Consider the following 26,933-nt stretch of genomic DNA (forward strand, 5'->3'; position numbering starts at 1 on the left):
CTCTTCTTAGGAGGGGGGGGGGTGTTCACACACACTCACTCGCTCCTCCAGTCAAACACACACACGCGCTCCTCACACACGTCAGCCTCTGCTCCCGCGCCTTGTCAGCTCTGCTCCCGCGCTGCTCAAGTCCGCAGCACAGCACCACCTGTCGGCAATCCCACCACCTTGAGGATTTCCTCCTTAACCGGCGGATAAGTCTGCACATTTGCGGTAAGCTAAAACATGAAAACAGTTCCTCATTTCTAGGCAAGTAATTACCGCTACACACTATTACACATAGTCTCATGATATTAAAGTGGTCTACCAACCCTCATCTTCATAAAGCATTTCAAATACATGTTAATTATCAATTTCTGCATAAAATCCATATTCACAGAGATCAATATCCTATCAAGCAGGGCCCCTCAAACCCTTTTGTTTCAAATTGCATTGTAACAGCACTGTTTCCCTTTATTTCATAAAGTGCTACACAATCCTGAATAATAATAATAATAACATTATATTTTTGATTTTGGGAAAGGCCACATACACTATAGGGCAATACTTTTTACCTTTCATTGGTAAGATATGAAAATAACATTACAGCTCTAGTGGCAAAATGAACAGCAGGGACAGAGGCAATAGAAACAATCAGAAGACAGAAATCAATCAATGAACAGGCATGCTCAGCTATCTGATATTTCCTCCCCCACATGCCTCTTCCCCTGATTTCTCTGTCAAGATCGATGGCACACTCATCAACCTATCCCCGTATGCCAAGGTTCTAGGTGTAATCCTGGACTCTGAACTATTTTGGCTCCACATGCAATCACTGTCCAAAGCTTGCCACCTCAACCTCCGCAACATCTCCAAAAACGCCCATTCCTAACCAACGACACCACTTAGCTTCTAATTCACTCCCTGGTCATCTCCCATCTTGACTACTGCAACTCCCTCCTCATTGAATTTGGTTCACATAGGCTATCCCCCTTTCAGTCCATCGTGAATGCTGCTGCCAGGCTCAACCACCTTATCAATCGTTCAAGGTCTGCAACTCCTCTCTGCCAATCCCTTCATTGGCTGTCACTCACCTAACAAATTAAATTCAAAATACTAACAACTTACAAAGCCATCCACAACTCAGCCCCCCGCTACATCACCAACCTATTCTCAAAAAACCAACCTAATCATTTTCTTCGTTCCTTCCAAGACCTTAGCTTCCTTGTCACCTCCTCTAATGCTCACCCCCAGGACTTTTCCCGAGCCTCTCCCATCCTATGGAACTCCCTACCCCAATCTGTCTGACTATCTCCTACTCTATTTGCATTTAGATAATCACTGAAAACCCTTCTCTTCAGAGAAGCCTTTTCTGCCCCACCTAACAACTGTAATTATATTTTCTCCATCAGCTCTTCCACCACAGCTATTACCTTTTGTATCACTTAACCCTCCACCTTAGATTGTAAGCTGTAATGAGCAGGGCCCTCTGGTTGCTCCTGTATTAAAATGTATTATAACTGTACTGTCTGCTCTCATATTGTAAAGCGCTGAGCAAACTGTTGGGCACAATAAAAATCCTGTATAATAATAATAATTATCTGGGACATATATCCTCTACTTAAAGGATAATTAACATAGAAGCTTTCAACTACTGCTTTGCATTCAATACAAAAACCTGGTGTGTAGAACTATGCATAATGGTATTATCTGTTAGGCATACAAAAACAATGAAGTAAGACCAATCATTTCTTACCATGCGTAAGAATAAGACAACATCTCTGTTCCATTCTGCTTTTATTCTTCTTAACTTTGCTCTTTGGCAAAGTGGCAAAATGATACTCATTGCCACAGAAAGGCATTGCATTCTACATAGGTCAGCTGCTTCTTCCAGGGTCATGTGTGGATCATTATCATTCTGGAAAATAAAAAGCACAGTTATTATATTGTAATTATGCATAAATGGAATATATACATTTCACACCATATAGTCTAAAGCAAGCATTTGATGAAAAACTGCAGAACTATTGGTTACCTTCAGTGAAAAGAGCATGTGTAAACAATTAGTAGATCAAGGTACGGGAAACTTAGTTTATATACAATCTTCTTGTAAACACAAGTTTGTCCCCACAGCTCCTAGCTTCTTAGCTTCTCTTGGTATTTACTGATTACGTTGACATGTGATCCCCACACCACTGGTCAAATATCTTTTACATCACATTCTTTGAGAAGCTAGGTTTCTGCCAGATATACTTTAAGTAGGGCTTTTGTAAAACTACCTTGGTTTATTGTGCTTATGAGTGAATATAAAGAGGCTTTCCAGACTGGACTCCCTGCTTTGATCTGCACCTGTAACTGCACTCTGACTCTTCATTGCCATACCCTAACTTCCTTAACAAATGCTAACTAATTCATCACTGTGCTGCTTTATATTGTCTTTAATTATTAGGTTGACAACCATATATCAGATGCTGGCAGTCAGCAAAGTCCAAACCTCTTTGCATTGTCCAAGGTAAATCCCAGACACTCCTTATGCTACCAAATAAAGGGATACTAGCATCTACCTCTGGTTTGTGCAAAAAGCAACAACCGACAGTCCAAGATATATCCAAAAACTCAACCAGTATCACTGTAGTTGTAACAGTAATACCTAGATATAGTTTTTAGTTACAAACAAGAGACAATAAATGAGAGCAAAAACTTTTAAAGACTCCCTTAGACCTCTTTCACACAGGTGACGATGGCGCAGTGAAAACAGGCAGTTGATCTGTGTTTTTACTGCCTCCCGATCATCCACAGGCAGGTTACCATTGCCAGTGGACATATCTGTATATATTGCCACGGTCTCCTCATGGTGCATCAAATTTTATACAGCATGTCGCTTTTGATAGGCAATACTGCTGCCAAACACCCCATTCAAGTGCAGTAACCATGCCTAATGCCCTGAAATGTGAATAGCCACTTGTTTTAACAAAGCTTTAGTCAGTACACAATTTATATGGTAAGTCGTTGACATTACATGTAAATTAAACTGTCAGAAATAGGTTAGGTAATACTATTGTACCTGATACTGGGAGTTTTCTGTTCTTGCATGTATTTTCAGTGCCAAGGAGCATGAAAAAACACAAGTTGCAAAACGCACATCACAATTCTCATTAAAAACTGCGGACAGTAGAGAAATGCATTCCTGCACCTGTATAACACATACAAAAAACATATTACATACAAATATACATCATGTTCCTTGTTGTGCGGCTTTAAATATTTATTTTTGGTCCAGAAGCTTTAAAATGATATATATAAATCTGAGGGACATAGAGATTTCCTGGTCATTCTAAAGCTGGCCATAAATGGATTGAATGTCAATCCTTGTATGGGCTAGCTGATTCAACTTGTGTACAATCAGCTTGTCAGATTTTTCCTGAACAATCAGTGCTGCTGGATATAGCCATCAACACTGATCATTGTATTCTGCCAGCAGGGAAGGCTCCCTGCTGACAAAACACAATAGTGCTGTGGGACAGATTCCCCCCATAATCTTCGAATGTGTTGATGGGGGAATCTTCACTTTTTTTTTTGATAGTAATGTTAGGTGATGGCATCCTCAAAGTACAATAGGTGTGAGTAGCTGCCTCTTTAAATAATGTGATGGATCACCCAAAACGTGAAAACTATAGTGAATAAAGATGTGGAGCTACACCAAATAATCAATGTATTATCCATCAAGTGACCTGTCTGGATTTAAGTGTGCATGACTCTTGCATTGAATTAATCCCTAAATTAATATAACAAATACCAGATGATGCTAATTTGTGACACATAAATGCAAATATAAATCCAATGTGACTGTGCCCAACACCAGCTGTGCAGAGTGATTCTGTAAAGGGAATGTCTTCTAGTTGACTTACCACAGGTGCTCTTAGGGTAGATGGCAACTTACTGAACCCTTTTTTACAGGAAGTCAAAAACTGCTGTATAGAGGACCAATTGGTTCCTGTGCTCACACCATACCACTCCAAAGACCCCTCAAGAATTAAGGATGCAAGTTTATTACTTCACTTCAGGAGCAAAGGTCCAAAAATTGTAGGTGGTAACAAAGCAGCAGCGATCATTTATCTGCACTCTGTCCTCTGTATGGAGAGGTCTGGCTTTAGTCTTCACCATTCATTCATCATTCTCATATTTTCTCATATTTTTCGGTCCGTCTTCCCTCCATACATGCAGTGTACATATATATGTGTAATAAAAGCACATGCTGCTGTATAGAGGAAAGAGGGACTGAGAAATAGGAGAATGATGAATGAATGGTGAAGACTGAACCTAGAGCTCTCCATAAAGAGGACAGAGGGAAGATAAATGATCGCTGCTGCTTTGCTACCACCTACATTTTTTGGACTTTTGCTCCTGAAGTGAAATAATAAACTTACATCCTTACTTCTTTAGCTACAACCTGAGGGGTCTTTGGAGTGGTATGGTGTGAGCCCAGAAACCAATTGGTCCTCTATACAGCGTTTTTTAGCTTCTTGTAAAAAGGGGTCAAACACATTTGGTAAGTTGCCATCTACCCTCAGAGGACCTGTGGTGAAGCAACTAGAAGACATTTGTTGGGATTTATATTTGCATTTATGTGTCACAAATTAGCATCATCTGGTATTTGTTATATTTATTTATGGATTAGTTCAATGCAAGAGTCATGCATACTAAAATCCTTACAGGTCCCTTGACGGATAATACATTACGTATTTGGTCTACCGCCACATGTTTATTCCCTATGGTTTTTTTTTTTTTTTTTTCAACCCACTAGTTGAATGAAAAAAAATGTGTAATGTATGGGCCTGTCTTTAGCTCCCATGTACAAATTACCAGTTAATTAACTTTACTCATTGCTAAGCAATATGTAGAACAGTAGAGCCTTCTCAGGCCGGGCTCACACCTAATACCGATGGGACACACAGCAAGGGTCTGATGAGTCCCTGTTCTCCATTTCAGGGACCAATCAGGCCCAAATTTTTGCCTGAATTCGGACCTGAAGCAAAGCAAAAGATGCACAGGACCCCTGTGCAATTTGCTCCGCAGCCGCCACGGAGATGTGTGAACTGGCTCCATTAAGAGCTGGTTACAGTCTTCTGTCATGTGAATTGGATGCAAGGAAACCCACATTTAATTCGCATAAGTGTGTCTGTCTTAAACCGAAGGTATTGACATGTCTCATAAATTATATATCCCAAAAATAGGAAGATTTATTTTAATTTCAAGACAGTGAGCAGAGCCATGCAAATCATTGCTTTACACCCCACTGGTCAGATGCACATCCAGAAATGCTGTTTTTTTATGCACATATAGCTTAATTGTGTGGAGGAAAATCATTCCAAACTGCATACAGCTGTTTTAAGCTATTTGACAATCAGTGGAAACCATGGCTTCTTTGGAGTAGAGATTGGGACCCAATGAGACAGTACCATACAGGTTATGGTGAAACAGGACCAAAGCAATCAAAAATCTCCTACTCAGTCCTTACTCAGGCTATACTGTGCTATACCCTTAATCATGGCATAGCACAGTATAGTCTTCCTAAAACAGAAGGTATTCATGTGCCTCATTCTATCACATATTCCAAACATAAAAGGCTTGCTCCTCATTTCAGGACAGAGCATGGAGCCATGCAAGTCATCACTTTACACCCTATTGGCAAGATGCACACAAATGAACAATTTATACCAGCACCAACTGTCCTAAAATGAGTAACAATCCTCTTTTTTTATAAGCTGTTCGCAAAAAAAAAAACATATATATATATATATATATATATATATATATATATCAAGATTTTTAGGCCTGTGGCCTCATGTGGGTCTGCCATATGAGCTGCTGCCCTGGGTGTGACAACTGAAGCAGCGACAAACCCAGCATCTTTGTTTGTGGTTTTTTTTTTATTTAAAGGGGATGGGAGAAGGGAATGAGTGGGATAATCCTTGGGACTTTGTTACTGAAAAATGCCCGTTGGTGCTTCCTTGACACCAGCCAGTGCCAGCCAACGCTCACTGACTCTGAGAACTCTCTTTGTAGCTGAAGAAGTGTTGAATCCCCGACTTATAGTCCTGTAGATCCAAGACTGAGCTGTAGAACTCCTGACAATGCTGTGGAAGTCACTAAATACTGTCCCCTGCTAGGTACAGCTTGAGGTAGTATCTTGTAGAACTTTGTGTAACTGTCGCTTCACTGACACTCTCTGTACAATTCAGGGCCCAGACTGCCGGTACCCCCTTTACAACTTCAGGGTCCTCTACCTAGGCACCCCCTTTACAGCTAGCTGACTCTGGATCCCAGAACCTCTTCCAGAGTGGACCTCTCTAACCCCAGGGGCAATCCTCAGTACTAACGACCTGTGTAGGCTTTCCTGGGACTGGACCCCTCTCTCTCTTTCTGCAGGCTCTCGGCACACCGGATCCCCTCAGCTCAACTCAGCACTCTCTGGATACTCAGGCGACAACCCGAGACATCCGCCTTCCTCAGACAGGCAGAGAGACAGCCGCACTCTCCTTCCTGGGACTCTGCTCCCGCCAAAGACACCGTGCCACGCACTTCCTCCAAATTTATACCCACTCCCAGAACCCTTTGCAGGCTAATCTGCCTTCTGGGGTAGTTACAAGCCGGGATGTGTCCCCTGATTGGGCTTCCCACACTGCCCTATGAGAATCCTCTCACAGGAGCCAGTGGGGAAACTTCTCCCCTCAGCAGGCACATCTGGAAGCCCTGACACCCTACCTAACAAATCACAACCCTGCTGTTAGGCAGACAAGGCCCACTATACGTATATTTTACCTAGCACCTACCTGTAGGTTGCTACATATATATATATATATATATATATATAGTATATAAACACATATATGACATATGGGCCAATATCATGTGTTCCAATTATCCAAAATTAAATTATTTCCCCCAGAACATGTGAAAAAACATGAGAGAGGAAGGGATGTAGATAACCTTCTTTTGCAGCATGAAACCAAGTGGATTCACATTTTTATGAATTACTGTATTGATAAAACATCATTGGCCTATTTTGTTTATTTGATTGTTTATTGTTTAGGTTTTTGTTTTGTTGCAATTACTGTATTTGTAACTCAGTGATGAATGCGATCCCTCTAAGGCTTTCTCGGAACCTTATATTTATCCTAGATTTTTTGAAAGGTTTAATAACTTTTTTTGATTGTGGTCAAAATGCCTGGTGGATGTTTTGCTGTATTTTGTCCATTAAATGGTGTCTATCTCCAAAATGGATGGTGCTTGTTGGGGATGGGTGACTGTACAGGCACCCAGGGCGCCACTAGATGGGGCTATGGTGCGGAATTTATGTTCCGGACTGGTTCCTTATGGTGGCGCCATCTGTCTTCTGCTTTATGTGTTCCCGTACTGGGGGTCTGCTATGTGCGGGGCTCATGCTGGAATGCGGGGCCAAAGCACTGGCTAAGTGGTTAGGGACTTCATGTCCTTGCCTCTGACTGACCTAGTGTGGGCAGATTTTCCAACATGGCGCAGATGATCCATTGCACATGTGCGTGATGTCTATTCCAGACGCCAATCCCGGTAGCCTAAACTGGATTACGCACTTCCATTGGTGCCATTGGATACCCATGGAGGTGGGGGGGAGGGGGGAATAAAAGGGATCCTTACACCTGCTAACACTGCGGTGACCTGTCCCAGGAGAGATAAGACGTTTTGGACCAAACTTTAGGTAAAAACTTTAGTGCATTGGGGATTTGGTTTTGATGCGGCCTGATTGTCTTTATGATTATCTGAAATCACTATGCATGTGTTTACCTGCTGTATTTCAGAGCCATTCCACATTATCTTCTGCTTTGAAAAGCTTATTGGGAATCAATTATTTGACATCATAAGAACTGAAATAGGATTCATCCTTAAGAATTATAGTATGCTCCTCTGGCCTTGTCACGTCTTACTTTGATATATTGGTAGGTGGATTCATTAGCTCCTGGGTGGTTTGTGTACCATCATCAGTGAACCTATTATTCATCCCTTAGACAGGCTGATGATGGATCCCATATTCCCCCCTGCAATTTCACGGATATCTCCTGAGACATGATCCACTATATTGATTTTACTATATCCACATTGGGGTCTCAATATCATTATCAAGGTAAAAGGGTTCCTTTGATGGTCTTGCATCGCATGCACCTCTGGAAAATGTAATGCATGTATTAGGAGCTGTAATTATGAGTTATCTTTTTTAGTATATATTTTTTTGAGGCATGTTTTGATGAATGTGAGTTGTAGTTTTGACTAATATGATGTCTGTAACTTCTAGAGATTATATATGCAGTGCTCATAAAGACTCCTGAGGAAGCCATAGCCTGGCAAAACATGTAGAGCCGAAGTCACTGCATTTTTATCATAATCACGTGGATATTGTATGATGCTTTTAGATATGATATGTTGATTTTAACAGCTTGCCGACCGCCACACGACTATGTACTGCGGCGGTCAGCTCCTCACAGGCAAAGTGACGTAGTAATACGTCGCTTGCCTGTGAGGCTCTAGGGAGCAAGCGCGCTCCCGCTCACTCTCTGACCCCCCTGCGCGTGTGACTGGCGGACCCGATGTCCGCCGGTCACTCGCGATCGTCGGTTACACCGGGAGAAAGGCAGGCGGCTAATGTAAACACAGCCGCCTGTCATTCTCCCCTGTGTAACAGCACAGATCATATGGTCCTGCTATGTAGGACCGTAGATCTCTGCTGTTACATCCCAAGCCACATCCAATCACAGTTAGAATCATGCCCCTAGGGACACACTTAACCCCTCCCTCTCCAATAAAGTTAACCCCTTCCCTGCCAGTGTCATTTTTACAGTAACAGTGCATATGTATAGCACTGATTACTGTAGTAATGTCACTGGTACCCCCAAAAGTGTCAAAAATGTCAGTCAAGGGTCCGATCTGTCCACCGCAAAATCACAGATCGCCGCCATTACTCGTTAAAAACAAAAACAACCAAAATCTTTCCCTTAGTTAGTAAATGCAAACCAATCAAAATACGCTTTTTGCGATTTTTTTTTTTTTTTACCAAACATATGTAGCAGAAAACAAATTGGCCTAAAATGTTAAAAAATTTAGATTTTTACATTTTTTTGGGGGAATTTCATATAAAAAAAAATGTGAAAAATATTGTTATTTTTGCAAAATTGTTGCTCTTTTTTTGTTTATAGTGCATGATCAAAAAATCGCCTAGGTGATCAAATACCATCAAAAGAAAGCTCTGTTTGTGGGGAAAAAAAGGACATCAATTTAATTTGGGTACAGCGTCGCACGACTGCGCAATTGTCCGTTAAAGTCACGCAGTGCCGAATCGCAAAATAGGCCCTGGTCAGGAAGGGGGTAAAATCTTCCGGGGCTTAAGTGGCTAAAATGTTCCAAAAAAACTGTGTTACTTTCATAATATAAATTGTTTTTGTTGCACCTTAAAAACCTCAGTTTTAGGTTCTGATCAATATTTTGATTATTTAGGGATGTGGTGCCATTGTCTCCCCGATGACACCCAGCAATCTTTCCATTTCTTTATGTTTTGCTGTACTTTACTAAAGTCTGAAAAACTAAACTGCAGAACACTGCCATCTTGTGGTTAATTTACATCTTGCAATTTCAGATGTTCTTTCAGTCTCTGTGCAATATTCTACTTGCAAGACTGTTATAATGTGACGCGTGCTTGTGATTATATTCAATAAAACTCAATGGACTTATAATTAGAGCAACATAAATATTCCACAGTGTTTATATTATTAATTGTGTGATGTAGATGTTATAATTAACCGCGATACCTAAAAAAAAAATTATTGTTGGTGCCCTAAATCTATGTGTTTTTCTTTAATTTATCAACGAAGTGCAATAAATTGGTGCTATATAACCACTGGAGCACCTGTGAATTTATGGTATCTCACAAAAGTGAGAACACCCCTCACATTTTTCTAAACATTTTATTATATCTTTTCATGTGACAACACTGAAGAAATGACACTTTGCTACAATGTAAAGTAGTGAGTGTACAGCTTGTATAGCAGTGTACATTTGCTGTCCCCTCGAAATAACTCAACATACAGCCAATAATGTCTAAACCGCTGGCAACAAAAATGAGTACACCCCTAAGTTAAAGTGTCCAAATTGGGCCCAAAGTGTCCATATTTTGTGTGGCCACCATTATTTTCCAGCACTGCCTTAACCATCTTGGGCATGGAGTTCACCGTAGCTTCCACTGGAGTCCTCTTCCACTTCTCCATGACGAGATCACAGAGCTGGTGGATGTTAAAGACCTTACGCTCCTCCAACTTCAGTTTGAGGATTCCCCATGTATGCTCAATAGGATTTAGGTCTGAAGATATGCTTGGCCAGTCCATTACCTTTACACTCAACTTCTTTAGTAAGGCAGTGATCACCTTGGAGATGTGTTTGGGGTCGTTATCATGTTGGAATACTGCCCTGCGGCCCAGTCTCCAAAGGGAGGGGATCATGCATTGATTCAGTATGTCACAGTATACATGTTGGCATTCATTGTTCCCTCAACGAACTGTAGCTCCTCAGTGCCGGCAGCATTAATGTAGCCCCAGACCATGACACTTCCACCACCATGCTTGACTGTGGGCAAGACGCACTTGTCTTTGTACTCCTCACCTGGCTGCCACCACACCCGCTTGACAGCATCTGAACCAAATGAGTTTATCTTGGTCTCATCAGACCACAGGACATGGTTCCAGTAATTCATGCCCTTAGTCTGCTTGTCTTCAGCAAACTGTTTGCGGGCTTTCTTGTGCAACATCTTTAGAATCGGCCTGTCTGAGCACTGACAGGCTGACTCCCCACCCTTTTAACCTCTACAGCAATGCTGGCAGCACTCATACGTCTATTTCCCAAAGACAACCTCTGGATATGACGCTGAGCTCATGCACTCAACTTCTTTGGTCGACCTTGGCGAGTTCTTTGCCAAGAGGAGCCATATTGAACTTCCAGTGACAAGTATTAGAGAGTGAGAAGGATAACACCAAATTTAACACACCTGCTTCACACCTGAGACCTTGTAACACTAACGAGCCACATGACACTGGGGTGGGAAATGGCTAATTGGGGCCAATTTGGACATTTTAACTTAGGGGTGTATTCACTTTTGTTGCCAGCGGTTTAGAGATTAATGGCTGTGTGTTGAGTTATTTTGAGGGGACAGCAAATTTACACTGTTATACAAGCTGTACACTCACTACTTTTTATTGTAGCAAAGTGTAAGTTCTTCAGTGTTGTCACATGACAGATATAATAAAATATTTACAAGAATGTGAGGGGTGTACTCACTTTTGTGAGATACTGTATGTATAAGTAACAGAAAATGTTTTTCTCTGTCGCTCATTGACAGACGTAGTCCTCCTTGATTAATATCAACTCGGGTTATACTGCCCTCTACAGGAGTAGGACTAGACAGGAAAGAAACCGTTCTGGCCACACCCTAGGGGCAGTCCCAGAGGGTATATCCTCTCACTTCCTGCTACAGCAAATCAGTTTTTTTCTGTCTAGTTAGGAGTAAGGACCTAGATTCCTTGCTAGGATCTTCGGTCCTGGCAAGATTTTTTTTTAGAAATACTTTTTTAGACAGCTTTTTTTCTCCAGTGTTCCTGTGAGATCTTCAAGCAAGTACGCTGAAACTGGGCGACGGGCTGGATGTTGAGATCCAGTGGTCACCCCAGTTCAGCCTACGAGCGCGTGCAGGCCATAGCTCCGCGCTGGGTCGGCCGCGACATAGTCCCACTGGACGGGGACTGACCCTGCGAGTTAAACGTCTCGCCTGGACGCCAATGACCAACAGAGTCACGGCGTCCGTATTAGTCGACAGCCCCCCCACCCCAGTGGAGAGGGGTTCTGTCAGGAGTTGGCGCCCGCCTGGTTCCGGTATGGTGAGTAGAATGTTCCCCCTCTCCCCCTGTCGGGTTTGTTGGTGGACGCGGGCCCCTCTTTGGGATGGTCGGACACTCGGTTTTCTGGGTCTCCCCTCTATCCTATAACAGGTCACAGATCCCCAATTTGAGTGAGATTTTTGTGAATAGAAACCAGGAGGCTTGGTTTGGGAGCTGACTATCTAAAGTCACTATATGACTGTAAGGGTGACTGAAGTCAGTGCCAGACTACTAAAAGGCATTACTATTGAGGTATAGAGGTATCCTACCTGTCTAGTGTGTACACAGGCCGATGCCTATGCCTGAGCTACTGCAGCCACAGATCGCCATCCCTCCTGAAAGCCGGTCACTTCCACAGGCCACACAGCCTCCCGCAGGCCAAGGACACCTCCCGCAGGCCGAGGCACTTCCGCAGGCCGCACAGGCCGAATGCACACATCCCGCAGGCCGCTGCTAGCTTGCAAGCCGCCGCTATCCTACACAGGCCGCCGCCATTTTCCTGCAGATCGCACGAGGCCGCCATATTGGCGTAGCCTCGTGTCACCAGCATGGGGGCGGCCATGTTTGAGATGACCAAACACCTCGTGGAGTAATTGGGAGGCGCCGGAAGGCGTGTAAAGGAAAGCAAGCCAAAGACTTCCTGTCTGTAACAGACAGTGCTGGAAGCAGTTTGATAAGAAATTTCTGTGCATCAGGTGAGCTTGGGGTCTCTCTCTCTCTCTTTCTGAGGGGTCCAAGCAGGTAGACTGAGGGGCGCTACTGTGCTGGGGGACTAAGTTTAAAAAAAAAAAAAATGTTTTTTTCTTGCAATTAATTTTTTTGTGTTTGCTGGCAAGTGTCTTGTTACATGAACCCTGCCACTCATGTATCCCCACCTGATCCCCTCGGGGTGGCCGCAGGACCCTCCAGTACCCCACTTGTGATGATGCATTATTAGCAGTTTTGGAGTCTTTGGTATCCCGGGTGGAGGTAGCCTGTCAGGGACGGGGGTCAAGAAGAGCGACCCCCGCCTACCCCTATATCATCTGATACTTCCGATACGGATTCTGAGCTTGTCATTGCCGGGAAACCTTAAATCTTGAGGTTACACCGGCAGACGTAGCTGAGACTCATATTCCTTTTTTGGTACTAGCAAGCCTACCAAGATGGTGAAGGGTTTCCCTTGCCCAAATGGGGTCTTCCGTAAACAAGCCCCTGCTATTTCCAAACGCATTGCTAGGCGCTATCATTTTGAGGAATCCCTCATTACAAAGATGGACGGTACCACCAATAGTGGACTCACCGATTTCCAGACTAAATAAAGCCACTGTTATCTCGTTGGATTGACAGAATGGGCCCCACCCATCTCTAGGGTGGGGGGACGTCTTCACCGGTTTCCGGATCCAGGGCTTTCCAGAATCCCGGATAAAGGGGTTCACAAGGTCATATGGTCGGGATACAAGATCGAGTTTCGATCACTTCCACCGGTGCGATTCTTCCCTTCCAATATTCGACATCCCCGGGTCGCTTAAAAAGCTTTGCGGGGAACAGCTTGATGCAACAAGCAGTGGTAGTTCCCATTCCTTGGAGGAGTTCTAGTCGAACCTGTTCACAATGCCCAGGAAAAAGGGCTAGGTGCGTCCAATTCTGGTCTTGGAAGAGATGGAGTCCATCCATACAGTGGTGGCCTCCCTGCATCAGGGGGATTTCCTGGCGTCCATATACATTTAGGATGCCTATCTTCATATCCCCATCTTCGCAGGACATCAGCGTTTTCTTTGCTTTTCCCAAAGATCATCCCTGGTTCCCACCAGGAGACTGAACTATCTGGGCCTAATTTTGGATACATCCTTGGCAAGAGTGTTTCTCCAGGCGGAGAAATTCCAGAAGATTCAGTCAATGATTCGGATGTTGCTGTCAGTCAACTGGCTGGGATTGATGGTCGCCTCCTTAGAGGCAGTACCGTTTGCCCAGTCTCATACCCGAATTCTCCAAAGAGGAGATTCTTCTCATATGGAATCGGAATCCCGATTCCCTGGACAATCAGATCCGATTGAGCAAGCAGACCAGGGAGGCTCTGGTCTGGTGGCTTCGGTCTCCGATGCTCAGCCAGGGGAAGTAATTTCTTCTGATAAATTCCAGGTTACCGATAATAGTGTTGGAACTGAGAGCCATCAGACTTTGTCTGATTTACTGGACCGAGCAGCTCCAGGGCAGTCCGGTTCGGATCCAATCGGCCATAGAAGTGGCCAACATTCTTTATTGGGGGAACAGTTGTTCCAGTTCTCTCCGCGATATTTATCACGGGGGTGGACAGGCAGATTATTTCAGCCGTCAGATTCTGGATCAAGAGGAATGGTCTCTTCATCCAGAGGTATTTCACCAGCTGTCCCTTCATTGGGGCACCCCAGATGTGGATCTGTTGGCAGGTTGGCTCAACAGGGCTCGCGCCCGCGATCCTCTAGCGGACGCAGCAGACGCGCTGAGCACCCTGTAGGGGAAGTATCAGCTACTGTATGTCTTCCCCCCCTCTCAAGTTACTGCTGAGATTTCTCCGCAGGATAGAGGTGGAGGGAACTCCAGTTATCCTGGTAATTCCAGGCTGGCCTCGTCAAGCCGGGTACGCCGACTTGGGCAGGCTAGTCGCAGACGCTCCTTGGAGACTTCTTCTCAGGGAGGATCTGCGGTCTCAAGGACCGATCTTCCATTGTGCTTTACAGTCGCTGGTTTTAACGGCCTGGCCATTGAGACCCAGGTACTGAAGGACAGGGGATTGTCAGCTTCAGTTATTCCTACTCTAATTAAAGCAAGGAAAGCGACTTCTAGCAAAGTCTATTATTGCACATGGAAGACTTATATTGTGTGGTGTGAATCGTTGGGATTTCCCCCACGTACCTATTTGGTGACCCGAATTTTGGCTTTTCTGCAAAAGAGGGTTGAGCAGAAACTATCCTTGAGCACTATCAAGGGTCAGGTTTTCAGCGTTGGCAATCTTCTTTCAGAAGCCGCTGGCTACTCATTCCTTGGTGCGGAATTTCATCCAGGGGGTGCGGCACTTGGCTCCGCCAGTGCGAGCGCCCTTACCGCCCTGGGATCTTAATTTGGTTTTGTCGGTTCTGCAGAAACCTCCCTTTTTAAAATATCAGGGAGATTCCCTTGCTTACATTATCCCAGAAGGTGGCCTTCTTGGTGGCTATCACTTCTGCACGCAGGGTGTCAGAACTGGCTGCATTATCCTGCCATTCCCCATATCTTGTGGTTCATAGGGATAAGGTAGTTCTTCATCCAAAGCCATCCTTTCTTCCTAAGGTGGTTTCAGACTTTCATCTGAATGAAGATATTGTGCTACCTTCCTTGTGTCCTCAGCCCAATCATCCTCGGGAATATGCGTTGCATTCCTTGGATGTGGTTCGGGCAATCAGGGTATACCTGAAGGCTACGGAATCGTTCCGTAAGACGGATTCACTTTTTGTGATCACGGATGGCCCCAGAAAGGGGTTGCCTGCATCTGCCGCGACTATCTCCAAATGGATCAGACAGACGGTGGTACAGGCTTATTCGATTAGGGGTCGGAATCCTCCGTTCCCTGTTAAGGCGCACTCCACTCGAGCGCTCAGTACTTCCTCGGCCTACCGCCATCAGGCGTCAGTGGTCCAGGTGTGCAAGGCGGCTACCTGGTCGTCGGTTCATACCTTTACAAAATTTTATAAAGTTGATGTGATGGCATCGGCGGATGCCTCATTTGGCCGCAAGGTTTTGCAGGCCGCAATTTGAGGAGACCGTTGGTCTACCTCAAGGGTTTGTTGGGTTTTTTCACTTAGTTCTCATCTTTTTGCTCGATGAGTCCTTGATGCTTCTGGTATGCTCCGGTTGGGCCTTCTGGATTTTGATTTCTGTTATCCCACCCCTCATTTGTGGCACTGCTTTGGGACGTCCCGAGTTGATATTTTTTTTTTTTTAATTCCAATATTTTATTATTTTTCCACACAACACGTTCACATACAAACAATATCTGATGTTCATAATATTCAGAAAGCTTACTGCATAAATGTCCATTCTGATCAACATATAAATCCCTAAAGGAGATTCTCCCAAGTTTCTACAGAAGTGGGGGAGAGAGAGAGGGGGAGAGAGAAGAAAAAAAAAAAAAAAAAAAAAAAAAAAAAAAAAAGGGGTAGGATTGAACAAAATCCTACCCCTTTGTTCTTTCTCCCCTTCACTTCAGTGAGTAGTGATACCCTACTTTCAAAACGCAATCCACCCGGTGAAGATTACAAATCTTAACAAAACATAGATGTGGTTACATGTTAAACCATAAGTCAAAATGTGCTCTCTCTTTCTCTTCCATATGTTTGTTATTTAGTTACCCCTAGTGCTCAAAAAGTGAGCAAAAAAAAAAAAAAAAAAAAAAAAAAAAAAAAAAAGGGGGGGGGGGGGGGGTAGGTCAAACAAGCACCTACCCATTTGTTCCACCCCCCCTCCCTGCACATCAATTATTAGTGATACACTTCATCCTTACCACATTCCACCCAGTGGAAAATACAAATCTAACAGAACATAAACGTGATTACATATTAAAACCATAAATCAAATATACTATCTCTTCCCCTTCAGTATATTACTATTCAGTTACCCCAAGTGTTTAGGAAAAAAAAAAAAAAAAAAAAAAAAAAAACCCCACCTTCATATTCCCCCAGACACTTTGAATCTCCTATCCTCCATAACTATTCTCCTAATTAAAATAATTGATACACTTGATATATCCCATCCTGCAAAAAGAGAGGAAAAAAAAAAAAAAAAAAAAAAAAAAAAAAAAAAGAAGAAAAACGACATTCCCCCCTACCCTCCGTTTCCCATCTCCTCTTCTCGCAGTCTCAGGTACTCTTCCGAGGCTGTATAAATGGTCCAGGGCTGCCAGCAGATGCGGGCTTTTTCCTCCCTACTGTTACGTGCTGCTATTAATGTCTCCATCCGGTATATTTCGTTTACCTTAGCGAACCAAGTTTGTAATAATGGAGGTGTAATTTGTCTCCATACCCCAGGGATGCACGCCTTGGCCGCATTAAGCAAATGGATCAACAGGGAATTTCTATATTTCCTGGTTGATAACTTTGTCAAGTGCAATAGGCATAAAGCCGGATCTTCTCCCACCTCGATTGTAGTGAGATCCTTAATCACTCTCGCTATCTCTGACCAATAGCCTCTGATCCGGGGACAAGACCAGAAGATATGAAGCATTGATCCCCCCGTTTCTCCGCATCTCCAACAATTGTCAGGGTTTTTTTTTTTGTCCATCTTATGCAATACTACTGGGACTCTGTACCATCTCGTCATAATTTTATAACTAATCTCCTGGTATCTATTAGCTATAGAGGCCTTATGTGCGAGTGCTAATATTTTTTTTATTTGTTGCGGGTTAAAATTAGTTCCTAGTTCTCTTTCCCATTTGACCATAAAGGGTAATGCTTGTTCGTCCTGTTCCTTGGTCAGAAGGGAGTAAAAGAACGATAGAGCATGTGGAATTGTATTACCTCCTTTACATAGAGTTTCGAAAGATGTCAGGGGCCGAGGGGAATATCCCTGTTTCTGTAATTTCACCAAATAATGTCTAATTTGGAACGCAGAAAATATATCCATCGTTTCCTCTGACCCGGTCATAATCTCTCTCACCGTAGGGGGATTCTCTTGCGTCCATATATCTACCAGTCGTGTTTTCCCTCTCTGTGATAGGATTCTGATCATGCCCTTATTATGACCCGGCAGGAACTCTCTATTTCCTACTAATGGTAACATAGGGGATATTGGAGGTGCAATCTGTACTTTTTTTTGTATACTTCTGCATACCTTCATTGTAGTCCCTATCGTCGGGTGCGAGAAGATAGGGTCGCCAGAAGATATCGGTACCCAAGGGCCCCAGGGAACTGGGCTTTCTGTCAACGCATTTTCCAAGCTTACCCATTGTTTAGCTTTCTCATTGCAATGCCAGTCAAGCACCCTTGTAAGATGTATTGCCCTGTGATAGCGTTTCAAATCCGGCAGACCTATCCCCCCTTGGATTTTAGGCCGGGTAAGAATGTTTATTCCTATTCTTGGAGTTTTATTAGCCCAGACAAAAGTTCTCATCAAGGTATTCATTTGCATAAAAAAATATTCTGGAATTTCTATTGGCAGAGCTTGTAATAAATAGAGCACTCTTGGGAGTATATTCATCTTCCAAGAGCTGCTTCTACCAAACCACGTCAAAGCCAGGGTCTGCCACTTCAAAATATCTTTTTTAAGTGTTCTCAAGAAAGGGGGAAAGTTAGCCTCAAATAGATCTTCTGTTCGGGGTGTGATATGCACTCCTAGATATATAAATGACTTTGTTGTCCATTGAAGGGAAAGAGAGGGCTGCAGTTCCCTCCAAATCTCCGTTGGAATTGTAATATTCATTGCCACTGATTTTGCTAGGTTTACTTTAAATTGTGAAAATTTCCCATATTTCTGCATTGTTTCTAAAATTAAAGGCAGCTCCTGTACTGGGTTTGTTGTAAAGAAAATTAGGTCATCCGCATAGGCCGCTAATTTATGGTACCCTCCCCCCATGTGTAACCCCTTGATCTCTGTGTTTTTGCGGATTAAGCACAAAAGAGGCTCTAGCGTCAGGATGAAGATTAACGGCGACAGCGGGCAGCCTTGCCTTGTTCCGTTTTTGATTTCGAAAAAATCTGATCTCCATCCGTTTACATTCACTGCAGCTGTAGGTCCAGAATACAATGCCATGATATTTGTTCTCATTCCCTCTCCCAGCCCAATATGTGACAGGGTGGCCTCGATAAAATCCCAGGCCACCCTGTCAAAGGCCTTCTCGGCATCCACCGATAGGAGCATTAGGGGCCTATGTGTGCGCTGGGCGTAAGATATGAGATCGATTACTCTGGTTGTGTTGTCCCTTGCTTCTCTTGAGGGGATAAATCCCACTTGGTCGAATTGTACTAGCTGTGGGATATATGTTATAATTCTATTTGCAATGATCTTAGCAAAAAGTTTTGTGTCCAGATTTAATAACGCAATAGGGCGGTAATTTCCACATAAGGAGGGATCTTTACCCTCTTTATGTATTAAGGAAATGTATGCTCGAAGGCTGTCTCTAGGGACCTGATTTCCTTTAGAAATGTTATTGAAGTGGGCTAATAAGGGGGGTTTTAACTGGGACCAGAACTGTTTATAGTATGGTAAGGTTAAACCGTCCGGGCCCGGAGCTTTGTGGGGTTTATTTTGATTTATAGCATAATCTAATTCTTCCTCTGAAATGTCTCCTTCCATTGCCTCTATTTGTTCTTTCTTTAGTGAGGGCATCCCAGAAGATTCCACATATTCCCTTGCTCTTATAACTTGATCTCTGTCTCCTTTATCTACTTCTCTCCCTGTGTTTATATTGTAAAGAGATTGGTAAAAATTACCAAACTCCTTCACAATTTCTTCTATCCTTACAACTTTCTCACCCTTTTTTGTTTGTATCTGAGCAATTGTTGTTTTTTTTTGAGGTCCACGTAGCGCCCTTGCCAACATGGCCCCCGGTTTATTGGAGAATTCATATATTTGCCTCCTCATGAGTGTTAAACTTCTGATTGTTTTTTGATATAGAAGGGTATTTAGTTCTTCTCTAGTTTTAGTAAGATCATGCAAATGTACCTGCGCTAATGATTTTTTATGCATTGAACTAAGTTTTCCTAGCTGTGTCAACAATTCCGATATTCTCTTTTCATATTCTTTTTTACGCCGTGATCCTAACATCATTAACGTCCCCCTAATAACACATTTATGTGCTTCCCACGTCATAGACGGTGACATCTGCGTTCCATTATTTTCTTTGAAGTAATTTGTCAAAGCGAGTTCTACTTCTGTTCTTATTTCCGTGGATTGTAAAAGGGATTCATTTAATCTCCATGTGGGGGGTTTTGATGGTACAGAGTCCAAATCCAGTACTATGTGTACTGGAGCATGGTCCGACATAATAGGCGTTCCAATTGCAGTAGCTTTAACCCTTCCCAGTTCACTCTGAGGGATCATGAATCTATCTAACCTTGAATACATGTTATGCGATGCGGAGAAATACGAGAAGTCCTTTTCACCTGCATGCATAATCCTCCACGGATCAATCAAATCGAGAAGAGAAAGTTCTTTTCTCAGACCATTGAGTTTTGCATAAGACAGGTGGGAGGAGCCTCGTGAAGTGTCTAGTAGGGGTTCTGCCACATAATTCCAGTCTCCGCCCATTATCAGTATTCCTTCCCGAAAATCAAGGATCATCGGTAATAGCTGCTGTAAAAATGTTAATTGATTCACATTTGGGAAGTATACATTGATCAGTGTTATTACCTTTTGTCCCACTGTACCCTTTATCATAAGGTATCTCCCCTGTGGATCTATCTTTGATTCCCGGTGTATCCAGTCTACTTCCTTCGCTATAACCATACTGACCCCTTTTGATTTTGATATTGGTGAGGGGGCGTGGTATGCCCATGGATAAAATCTATTGCACAGTTTAGGTATATTATCAGTTTTAAAGTATGTCTCCTGGAAGAAGGCTACCTGCGTATGGCCCTTTCTTATGTCATTCAATACCCGCATGCGTTTTTCGGGGGTAGATAGACCCCTTACATTTAATGAGGTCATCTTTAAACCTGCTCTGCCCGCCCTGGCCATTTTACCTCCCCCTCCTCAATCCCCAGTAACTTTAACTTATTCCACCTTTTCAATATAAGGGGGCGGGGGGGGGGGAAAGAGGGGAGGGAGAGAGAGAAAAAAAGAAAAAAAAAAAAAAAAAAAAAAAAAAAAAAAAATGGAGGGATGGGATATATCAATGCTCGATCCTCACTGTTAATCTCCTGTTTTCCCTAATTGTCAAACCTTGACCGAAGCGCAACTATGCACTTATCTACTCTCGGGGCGAGTGAGAAGGTCGTTCCGTGGGACCTATACTATTTATAGGAAGCGAGAAGACAAAAAAAAAAAAAAAAATGAAAAAGAAATCACAGGAAAAAACAACCCAATACAATAGTCTTCCCACTTCAAACTATAAGCGTTGCTCCCTGAGGACCGGCGAGCAGCCGCTCCGACTTTACTTATTTATGAAGAGCAGGACAGCACGAAAGATGTCTAAAAAGATTGATTTAAGCCCAATACGTATGGTCCCTCATTGAGGGGGAATTATCCAATTGTTTATCTGGCCAATTAAAGGTCTATCCCCCCCTTATGGTCGGTACAAAATACCCAATTCTAGTCTGTTTCGTGCTATTCCTGCTCCCCAAGCCATATTACCTGTTCCCTCTAGGCTAAAAAGGGAAATCAAAAACAGAAAACACAACATTTTAGGTCCCTCTATTCGGGGGTGAATCCCCCTCGGTGTGTACTTCATTTCCACGGCCCAATGTGGGGTCTCACCCCTTTCGGGGTGTTAGCCCCTTCTTATAGGCCCTTCCCGGGCATATGGAGCCCCAGGGAGTCTTTGTATCCCTGCAACTCCAGCCAGTCCGGCACCACTACAGGGGGGGTTCCGAGAAATGTAAAAAGACCCGGTAGTTGATCCGGCCACCGTAGAATGTAAGAACTATCTTTTTTAACCACAATTAAATGGAAAGGGTGGCCCCAATAGTATTTGGCCCCAGCGTTCTGTATGGTTTCCAAAACTGGTTTTAAGGTTGCTCTCATCCTAAGTGTCTGTCTTGATAGGTCCGGTAACAGCCGTATTGTTGAACCTTCATAATCAAGTGGGCCTTTTCTCCATGCGTTTTTCATAATTCTTTCCTTAATTGAAAAGTAATGGATCCTTATAAGGACGTCCTGGGGAAAGTCTGTTCCCATGCTTCTGGGGGCTTTAACCCGATGGACTCGGTCTATTTCTATCTCCTCATTTTGAGTGGTTTCTAAGAATATATTTAATATAGCCATTACTTTAGTTTTTAAATCTGGGCCTTGCACTGCGTCCGTTAACCCCCGAAGGCGTATATTGTTCCTTCTGTTTCTGTTCTCCCCATCGTCTTGTTGGAGTTTCAAGATCAGTAATTGCCTAGCAAAATTTTTATGTGTGTCTTCCATATGAACCACTCTAGCATTTAAAGCGTTTGTCTCCACTTCCACCGTTTCTATTTTTTTAGACATTGCATCCATCTGTCCTTTAAGAGAATTGATTTCTTGTGTCAATGCCAGGACAATTGAGGATGCCATTTCCGACATGTCCTGTTTTGTGGGTATAGCTGCCAATAAGTCTTTCAACTCCACGTTTAAACTGTCCTGTGTTCGGGAGTTTTGGGGGGTAGGGGAGTCAGTTCTCTGCGTGTTTTTGTCCGTCCCTTGCTGATTGAGATTCCCTAATGGGATTTCAGCAGGTTCCCGTTGATTACTGCCAGTTTTTTTTGAGGCATTTATATTAGCCGACCCCGAGCGTGTCTGTGCCATTTTGGAATAAGAAACACTTTCTTCTTGTGTGGGGGGGGTTCGAATAAAGTACTGAGAAATGTCTGTATGTCTCACCGGCGTGTTAACAGCCGCTCTCTCCCCTTCCCCACTCATAGACCAGAATACAGCTTTTGTCCACCCAGTGTATTGCTTCGGCTGTTTTCTCAGGAGTCAGTTCCCCCTTTTAGAGAAATATTATTTTAAGGAAATTCACTTACAGTTCCGAAGTGATGTCTGGGGCTGCTTCTGATCACCTTGGCATCAGACTCTCCTCTAACTAGGTACGGCTCGCTGCGGACCTCCAGGGATCGATTCGGCTCTGTGTTTAACAGCAGGGCGATACGGATCCCGGGTTGCTCCTTTGGCTCACCAGGCTGTCTGACTCCCGTTCTCTCCCCTCACTCCTCTGGATTGAGCAACTGCTGTGTCCTGTAGGGAACGCCGGCTTCTTTCCCCAGAGCGGCCGCTCACCAGCGCACACGGAGCCCCGCCACGAGTTGTCTCACGGCGCCATATCCTCAGCCACGCCCCTTACAGGGAGGATCTCCGAATTACTAATTACCTTGCTGCAATCATCAGGTCGTCCCGAGTTGATATTAATCAAGGAGGACGTCTGTCAATGAGCGACAGAGAAAAATGGATTTTTGTAAAATCTTACCGTAAAATCCTTTTCTCTTAAGCTCATTGACAGACGTAGTACCCGCCCCTCTGTTTTTGAGTTGGGTTGGGTTAAATTCTCTAAACACTGCTTTGTGACATAACTGATTTGCTGTAGCAGGAAGTGAGAGGATATACCCTCTGGGACTGCCCCTAGGGTGTGGCCAGAACGTTTTCTTTCCTGTCTAGTCCTACTCCTGTAGAGGGCAGTATAACCCGAGTTGATATTAATCAAGGAGGACTACGTCTGTCAATGAGCTTAAGAGAAAAGGATTTTACGGTAAGATTTTACAAAAATCCATTTTTATATAAGGGGACTCCACATGTTGGATTCAACAAATACTCTGCTGGGTAATTAATCCCAAGATTGCAGTGCTGCAAGAAATACAATAATGTGCATGTATGACATACATCAATTATCAATTTCACCAGATAAAGTTCTATAGAATAATCCTACTTGATAGTGAGTCTCAAGCACCAGTGCTACAAAAAGAATTATTTATTGTTCAAATACCACAAAAAATTGAATACAATAATTGCATATCTCATTCAATCAAACGTATTAATCAAATAACCCTTACTGGGTAAATAATTCAATTCACCTGTGATGCAAAGATTACAAAAATGTGCAAATCAGCAAATAAATAAGTAAACTGGTTACATACAGTATATCTATACATATAATTTGATCAATAAACTGACAGTGTATCAGTCCAATTGACTGCTTAAATTTCACAAAGGTATTCTTCCATAAACCAGTGAACTGAAATCCAGAGATGGTAAGCGCGCAAGCATAGTAAACTTCCTGTGTGGTGTGATCACGCTTCCATGCACCATCTGCAATCCACACTGTGTGTACTAGCAGCCCACCTCACTATTAAGGCCATATAGGTCTGACAGCATTTTAGATGTAATTCCTCTCAGTGGGTCACTGTGTGCTTTCCTCTCCTCCGATCAGTAGTGCCTCACTTTAAGGCCATATGGATCAGTCAGCGTTTTTAGATGTAAATGTTTCCTCTCAGTGGTTTACTGTGCACTCTCCTCCGATCAGTGGTATCATTATATAAGTTAAAAAATCCTCATAGTGTACTATTTTTGTACATAAAATGTATTAAAAAATAGTAGCTCACATGTAGTAAGCAAAAATATGCATTGATGAATTTCTCGATAACATAACATAAAACACCAACCTTTCGCTCTTGACCGTAACTGGAAGTGACGTCACCCGGTTCCTCCCACGGGGAAAGAATTTCTGTTCACTGGTTTATGGACACATACAGTACCTTTGTAAAATTCAATCACTGAATTGGATTGATACACTTTCAGTTTATTGATAAAATTCTCATTATAGATATATGTAACCAGTTTACCTATTTATTTGCCAATTTGCACATTTGTTATTATCTGCAGCACAGGTGAATTGGATTTACCACCCGGTAGGGGTACCTCAATATTGCTTAATTTGATTGCATGAGATATGCAATTATTTTATTCTATTTATTTGCGGTATTTGCTCAATAATTAATGTTTTTTGTAGCACTGGTGCTTGGGACTCACTATCAAGTAGGGTTATTCTATAGAATTTTATTTGGTGAAATTGATAATTGATGTATGTCGTACATGCACAATATTGTATTTCTTACAGCACTGCGATCTTGGGATTTTTTACCCAGCAGAGTATTTGATAAATCCAACTTGTGGAGTCCCCCCTATATAAAAATGTTTCTGTTACTTATAAATATATTCATGGGTGCTCCAGTGGTTATATAGCACCAATTTATTGCACTTAGTTGATGAATTGATGAGAAACAAATAGATTCAGCACACCAACAATAATTTTATTTAGGTATTGCGTTTAATTATGAGTTCTACATCACACAGTTGATAATATATACACAGTAGAATATTTATGTTGTTCTAATTATAAGTCCATCGAGTTGTATTGAACATTTTCACAAGCTACCGACACATTACAAGTATACCAATCTTGTCAGTATATGTGCGGACACATTGATTAATGTGAGCAGCTTCTTCTAACCACCATCACCTTGATATCATATTGTAACTTGTGGAAAGTGGTAGCTCATAGGACCTTTTGTCTAAATCTACTTGCAAGGGTTCTAAACACACTGTCATTCATTCCACAGGAGAATGTGCTACCATGCCTCTACCCCATAGTGTGCCTGAGTACCTGTTACTATCTATGATTCAGATTTATAGTCCTCAAAGCCTGCTTCTACAGAGCCTGCTTTTCAACAAGTTCCATATGACTTAGCTGTATAAAAAAACATTGATCCTCTTATTGATGCAGTATGCTCTACCCTGCAATTAGGGGATCCCCCTCCAGTTCCAGGCATTGGGTCTCATAAAGATGTTACTTGGCAGACCTTCCTATTATACTCTGTACATCTGTCCTTTATGAGGACTGGAATAAACCTGTGGAATCCTGCCTACTAATAATGCAGAAGACTGCTTTCTCTTTCCAAGAGCATTTATTGACAAATGGTGGTCTCCGCCCACAGTAGATATGTTAGTCACTCACTTTTAAGAGCATACCACCAGACTGATAATGTTTTCACCTTTTAAGGATTTCACTGATTTTCACCTAGATTCCATTTTAAGGTATCAGTTTGAATTGTCTGGTATAAATTGTCTGACCCATATTGGCGGTCATTCAGATTTTACATCTATGTCAGAGTGGATTAATGCCTATAAAAGGGATCGCTAAGTTTAGAGGCTGGACCCATATACCACAGAACCTTTAGAACAAATGAAGGAAAGCTTTTCACTTCTACATTGGGATAGATAGGGGCTAATATGGTGAAGTGGATTAATGTGTTATATGGCTGTCCAATAGCAGCTGTCAGGCTCCGTTCACATCTAGGCGTTTTGGGGTGTTTTTGGGGCGTTTTTCTGCTCTAGGATCAGCTTTCAAAACGCCCAACAAGACAAATCCTATTCATTTCAATGGCCCCTGTTCACATCTGAGCGTTTTGACGCTGTATACAAAACGCCCAACGCTCAAAAAAGTACATGAGCTTCTTTTTGGGCAGGTTTCAGGCGTTTTCCATTGATCTCTATTCAATCTAAAAACGCCTGCACAAAAATCGCGGTAAAAATCGCGGTAAAATCGCGGTAAAAAACGCCGCAAAAATCGCGGTAAAATCACGGTAAAAAACGCGCGAAAAACGCTACGCTCAGGTGTGAATGTAGCCTTAAGAAAAATGTGGCTCTTTCTCATCACTTCCCTTTGGCAAATGGCAAATGGGTTACCCTCTTTCGCCATTCAATTTCTTATTAATCCTGGATCCCTTTTAAGGACGCATCAGACTGGATCCCGATATTAAGAGGTTCAGGTGGCTGAATCCCAGGCTCTGAGGAAGAGGCACAGCCTCGAAACGCGTCAGCCCCCTGCTTCCAGTAAAGACGTTGATCCTCTGGTAGGAGGCAGGTGTATGGAATTGATGTGCCCGAACTTCTTGTTTGTTTGTGAGTATTTGATTTTAAACAATTTTATCCAAATAAACTTGCTGAGGATAATGCGCTAGGCTGGTGCGCCCTTCTTTTGCTTTGTATTTTCAGTGTCTGGTCGACCACCCTGGTCGTAAGGGGCAGCAAAGCCTAGCCATCATGGATACCTAATACCAGTACGAGTTCCAGGATTGAGACAGCCTGAAGACCAGGTTCCGAGCGCAGGAAAGGGGGTGCTGTCCAGCACTTATCTTTTTTGGCTGAATCCCAGTATAAAGTGGCAGCATAAGCTGATGATTTGCTTCTCTTTTTTAATCATCCAGAAACGACAATATCCAATCTGAGCAGGGCCGGAGTGGGACTAATTTTCAGCCCTGGAGTTTCATGCCTTAGACCGGCCCACTTTAGTTCACGACTGACTATATTAAAATAATGTAATTAAAACCTCAGAATATA

At 42.9% G+C, this 26,933-nt stretch overlaps 1 protein-coding gene across 1 annotated transcript in view; it reads right to left on the reverse strand.

Annotated features, from left to right (window-relative positions):
• The window catches only part of LOC309545028 (putative ATP-dependent RNA helicase DDX60), a 496,323-nt gene that overhangs the window by 371,781 nt on the left and 97,609 nt on the right, over positions 1-26,933 (reverse strand). The window contains exons 7-8 of the mRNA XM_082244135.1: positions 3,044-3,172; positions 1,736-1,897 (exon numbers count right to left, since the gene is read on the reverse strand). Coding sequence (XP_082100261.1) covers positions 1,736-1,897; positions 3,044-3,172 — 291 coding nt within the window. The remainder of the gene's footprint in view (positions 1-1,735; positions 1,898-3,043; positions 3,173-26,933) is intronic.

The sequence above is a fragment of the Pelophylax lessonae genome (genome assembly GCF_965119305.1).
Source record: "Pelophylax lessonae genome assembly, chromosome: 1".
Taxonomy (NCBI): Eukaryota; Metazoa; Chordata; class Amphibia; order Anura; family Ranidae; genus Pelophylax; species Pelophylax lessonae.